Below are 5,181 nucleotides of genomic sequence, written 5' to 3'. Positions count from 1 at the left end.
CAAGGAACTGCTGTCCCTGGAGCGGGAGCAGAAGCGGAAGCAGGAACACAGGGGAGGGGAGCCTGGGGCTGATCCTGCACCCCTCACCCTCTTCTGACTCTCAGACAAAGTAGTGAAGAGGCCTTGCTCTTGCAAAGGGCCCAGTGTCGAGGAAGCCCTCAGTCTTGCCTGCCTCCTCTTCTCCCTTGACCTTACCTTGGCCCTCTCTGGGACACTGCCCTCACTCAAGGGCTGGCCTGGGTAGAGTGGTCACTCATTGGTAAAGGAGTGACAAGGCTGACCTACAGCAGTCTAATGTCACTGAGACCCTTACGTTTCTTCACCTCCTAAAGTCTCCAGAGAAGCACTCCCTTCAGTGGGCGGGGCCCCTGTTATGCCATACCTTGTCACTCTCCAGGTCACTGGGGGCAGTGATTGTGTGGGGTCACCATGGCAATGAAGTGGGGGCAGGGCACCTAGGGCATGGAGCAGGACTATGGAAGCCACCAAGAAGGTGGGGGTCCCTGATCCATCGGGCCCCCAAGGCCATCCTCTGCCTGGCAGCCAGCAGCTAAGGGGTAGCTTCAGAGAGTCTCAGGGACCATGGATGAGCTCACGACCCCTATACTCTAAGCAGGGGTTGTCACTGTCCACGGGAGCCATCGCTGACATGGCCTGCAGCTCAACCTCCCAGGATCCCCCTTCTCAGCCTAGTCACCAACCACTCCAGGATTCTGCTCAGGTCAGCTCCCAGTATGCACAGGCCTCCCAGGACCCCTCAAGATTCTCCTCTTCTAATCCACTTCCAAATGCCACTGTGGGAACCCAAGAGCATCTCCTCATGGACGATGGGACCCAGACTCTACCACTGTGCACACACAACGACAGCACCAATGACAAAGCCCAGTATGGATTCAACTTTTCCCAGATTCAGTTACAGATTGGGAGGGAGAGCAAGACTCCAGCTAAAGTTCTGGTAGGCTGGGGCAAAGGAACCTGTAGCATTGGCCAGGTGGCCTCTGTGGGTCCCAGGAAGAGTCGATGGCTACCCTACCTCCTCCCAGGAGAGAGTGGCGCAGTTCAAAGTCAAAATTCTCTTCAGACTCTAGCTCAGGTTCCAGACCAAGATCAGGGGCAGGGCAAGGGTCCAGCTCAGGCTCCGACCCTAAATAAGACTACTTCTTCAACTTCCTTACCTCTTCCAACCTCAACTCAGGCTTCTACTCCAGCTGTCAATGCACCCCCAACACCTGCTGCAGTTGAACCTTACACCTCTGGTCCCGACCAGTTGACTAATACCCCTGTGGCCACTAAAGACCAGCCTCTTGATCTCAAGAATGGAAGCAACCAATTGACCATTCTCTTAGATTCTTCCAAAAACGAAAATGTGTATTTTACTCCTGTCACACCAGCACCTACTCTAGAAGAGTTTTCAGCCCCCACCCAGAAGCAAGAGGTTGCCAAGATGCAGGTGCCACCCAAGCAATCTGAGGATCCTGTGAATACATCTCTGGTCCATGCTTCCAGGTTAGATACTTCAACACCAGCAGCAGAGACTGTAGCTGTTCTCAAAACACAGATAAGTAGTCACAAGATTTGCAGCTCTCAGCCAGACAAGCAGCCCCCCAGTGCCTGTAACAACAACTGCTCCAGTGTGCCACTGCCTGCCTGTCAAGGAGCCTACAACAAGCAGTCTCCAGCCCAGACTCCCAGAGAGACCATGCAGATTCCCATTTCCAGTGCACCGACCTGCCAGCTCCAGGATGCTGTAGAAGACCATGTGTTGGTGTTTGATATGGCCACAGGCAACACCAGGATGGGGCTGCTGTGCCACGATCCCATGGGCTCACGGGCAGTGCTTGTCGGTCTCACGCCCAACCACCCATCTACTCGCATCTCTGAAAATATGCTGTCTGCTCGGCCATTGCCCAGGCCAGTCCTCTCCCCTAACAGTGATCACCCCAGCATGTGGTCCACCACAGCCATGCTGTCTAGCCCTGTACCCTCCAGCCTCTCAGCTGGAAGCTACCCAGAGGTAGCCCTGGTTTCCAAGGAGGCCAAACACAACCTAGAGTCACAGCATTTCCCGGGTACTGAGACCCCTCTCAGAACAGGGATGTTTGCTAGACCTCTTGTACCGGGGACACCCCTCCAGTGTGATGAAAAGACACCGGCACAAGTTCCTGATGACAACTGGTCCAAATCTGAGGCTGAAAAAGTTGACCCTGGCCACACCATCTGGATGCTTGATTCTCCCAGGATGCAAGATAGTTCCACCGTGCAGACTAGGAAATTGCAGTGGATAGAGCCAGATTCTGTGTCAACAGACAATAACCAGAGAGTGCCCAGACTGCCACTCCAGGAGGAAGTTGGCAGCAAAAACCAGAAAGAGGTCAGTTCTGCTCAGCCTAGTGGCCCTCAGACTGAATGCACTGGACAGGCCTTCCCCACTGGTCAGAATTTCCTTAATGAGCAGAACCTCCTTGCTAGACAGCTACCTGTAGCTGAGCAGGGATCCCTATCTGGTCAGCTCTCCTCTACCAAACAGCCCCCGCTTACTAGTCCACCTCATCTCAGTGAGCAGACTCCTATTTCCAGACAAGTTTCCCTCAATAGACAGGTACCCCTCACAGTGAAGTTCCCCACCACCAAAGAGCCTACCTTCACCTCTGGGGAGTCTGCCCAACCCTCCACCCAAGAGAGTGAGCCCTTGGGCAATCCTACACATGTGGGAATTCTCCGATTACCCCTGGCATCTGAGGAGGCCTGCATTTGTGTGAACAGAGATAAAGCTGTAAACAATAGTGTCCAAAGATCCACTATACATCCACTCCCATCCTGGCAACCCAGCGACCCCCACAGGGCCCACCAGGAACAACTTTCTCTGATCACATTTACTGGTTGTAAGGACTTGCCCATAACCATGGTGGGCACTGAGTCCCAGAGTGGACATCAGTACAAGTTGACAGCTGAAGACATTACCCACTCATCCGTGGTTACACACCTGGGTCTTCTCCATGGGAATTGCTATGAGTTAGTATCCACTATGGGTGCTCTACCAGTACGGTCACCAGTGCTTTGCCACCACTCATCCAGTCCTTACCAGAACATGGCAGCCATAGTGATTGATACAGGCACAGGATTTACCAAATGTGGACTGGCTGGAGAGGACCATGTTCTCAATGTGGTGCCCTCACAAGTCCAGATGATGCAGCATCCAGCCCAGGGCCAGCCCCAGTATGTGGTCCCTGAACACCAAGAGGGCTCCTACTCAGTACTGAACCGAGGAGTAGTCTCTGACTGGGATGCTCTAGAGGTGCTGTGGCAACACTTGTTCTACTGCAAGCTTCGAGTGCAGCCTGAGGAGATGGCTGTGCTTGTGGCTGACTCCCCTATCTCACCACGTACCAACAGAGAAAAGGTGGCCGAAATACTCTTTGAGCGCTTCCGTGTGCCAGCTATGCAGACAGTTCACCAGGCTCTCCTGACACTCTACGCTTATGGGCGTACCACTGGGCTGGTGGTGGGAAGCGGCCATGGGACTTCCTATGTGGCACCTATCCTCACTGGGGACCTGGCTCCTCTTAACACCTACCGGCTGGATGTAGCTGGTGCCGATCTTACTGACTACATGGCCCAGCTGCTCCTGGCAGCTGGCCACTCGGCACCCAAGGCAGAGCTTGTCAGACAGATTAAAGAGGCCTGCTGCTATGTGGCTATGGATATGGCAGCTGAAATGGCCAGAAATCAGTCCCAGGGCCAGGTGGACTTTGTACTCCCAGATAAGCAAGTTATCACACTGGGCTCTGAGCGCTTTTGTTGCCCTGAGGCTCTCTTTCAACCAAATTTGCTAGGTATCAACCAGCCAGGCCTCCCACAGCTGGCCCTGCTAAGTATCAGTCGTCTAGAGGCCAAGCAGCAGGAGCAGCTGCTGGCCAACGTGGTGCTGGAAGGTGGTAGCACCCTGGTCAATGGTTTCCCTGAGCGCCTGAGACAGGAGCTGGGCCCTAGTGCCATGGTGCTGGGTTCTCCACACCGTGCAGTTGCTTCCTGGCTTGGGGGTTCCATCATGGCATGTCGGGACTCCTTCCGAAGCCTGTGGCTCAGCCGTAGGGAATACGAAGAGGAGGGCCCATGGGCTATCTACAAGTACCAGCTCTGAACACATAAACTTCTGACTCTGCTTGCTTTAAGTACTGTTGCATGTTTTAGATGGAGCGTGATATGGGGAAGGCAAGACTCTAGACATGGGGCCCGAGAGGGGGGTCCTGGTTTATCCCAAGGCATACCTAACCTCAACACTCATGAACCTCATGAGCCCTGGCAACCTGCCCTTTCCAGAGAGTCCCAAAGCTCCTTGGCCATCATTACCTCTCATCTGGCTTGACCTTTACTGCACCCCAAGGGCAACCACAGAAAATGGCTGCTGTGGGGTTTTGCCCTGTTGCCCTGACGACAAGTGCAATTACCTTTGATTGCCAGCTTGTTGCCATGGTAATTTCAAACATAATGTAATAACCCACACAGCCTAGAGTGAGTCATGAGGTGGGGGATGGGGGCAGCCCCTTCCCCTAGCTCCCGTAGGAGGGATTGCTTCCAGCTCCCTCCTTGGGCCTTCTTTCTGGGTGCTGAGGCCAGCAACATGGACAGCAGCTGAGCAATCCCAAAGATGGCTTCGGGTATGGAGCATTCATTGCCCATAAGGGAGGGTGTCTATCAGAGTCTGTGCTTCTTGGGGAAGAATCTCGTAAATAATACAAGTACCTCTTAGACGCTAAACGTTGGGAGGGTGTTCTAGCTGGGTTATCAGGGGCTTCAATATAAGAGAACATGGGAATACTGCCTTTGGTACCCAGGGTAGGAAGTAGAGTTTAGTGCTAGAGCCCAGATGGAAAGCATACTAGAGCTAGGGTACTGAGCTATAGCCTGCTCTGTAGGCTCTTTGCATATTCAAGTTCACACCTAATCCTGCCTCTTATTTTGGCTCTCTGACCCTATAGCTTTTGGGAGCCAGAACTATAAACTCTGGGCTTGCTTCTCCTTCCTAGACCCGCCTTCCTTCAACCTGGGTAGCTCCTGGATGCTCAGTGACCAGAGTTCTCCTTAGGAGGGCTCTTATAAAGGCCACTGGTAATGCCAAAAGACTTTTTTGTTTGTTTGTTTGTTTGTTTTGAGAGATAGGTTTTTTTGTTTTTTGTTTTT

At 53.2% G+C, this 5,181-nt stretch overlaps 1 protein-coding gene across 1 annotated transcript; it reads left to right on the top strand.

The window, feature by feature from the left end:
• Positions 1–306: 306 nt before the first annotated feature.
• LOC127236826 (mucin-17) lies at positions 307–4,172 on the top strand. The gene has a single exon (XM_051204707.1). It carries the CDS (start codon positions 476–478, stop codon positions 4,139–4,141), a length of 3,666 nt encoding a protein of 1,221 aa, XP_051060664.1. The 5' UTR covers positions 307–475; the 3' UTR covers positions 4,142–4,172.
• Positions 4,173–5,181: the final 1,009 nt, after the last annotated feature.

The sequence above is a fragment of the Phodopus roborovskii genome, unplaced genomic scaffold, assembly GCF_943737965.1.
Source record: "Phodopus roborovskii unplaced genomic scaffold, PHOROB, whole genome shotgun sequence".
In the NCBI taxonomy this organism is placed as follows: Eukaryota; Metazoa; Chordata; class Mammalia; order Rodentia; family Cricetidae; genus Phodopus; species Phodopus roborovskii.
Note: the sequence above shows the minus strand (reverse complement) of the source record. Positions and strands in the feature narration are given on the sequence as shown.

What these genes read in the sequence shown, in the direction of transcription:
- LOC127236826 (XM_051204707.1), top strand. Translation starts at nt 476, where the DNA reads ATGGAAGCCACCAAGAAGGTGGGGGTCCCTGATCCATCGGGCCCCCAA.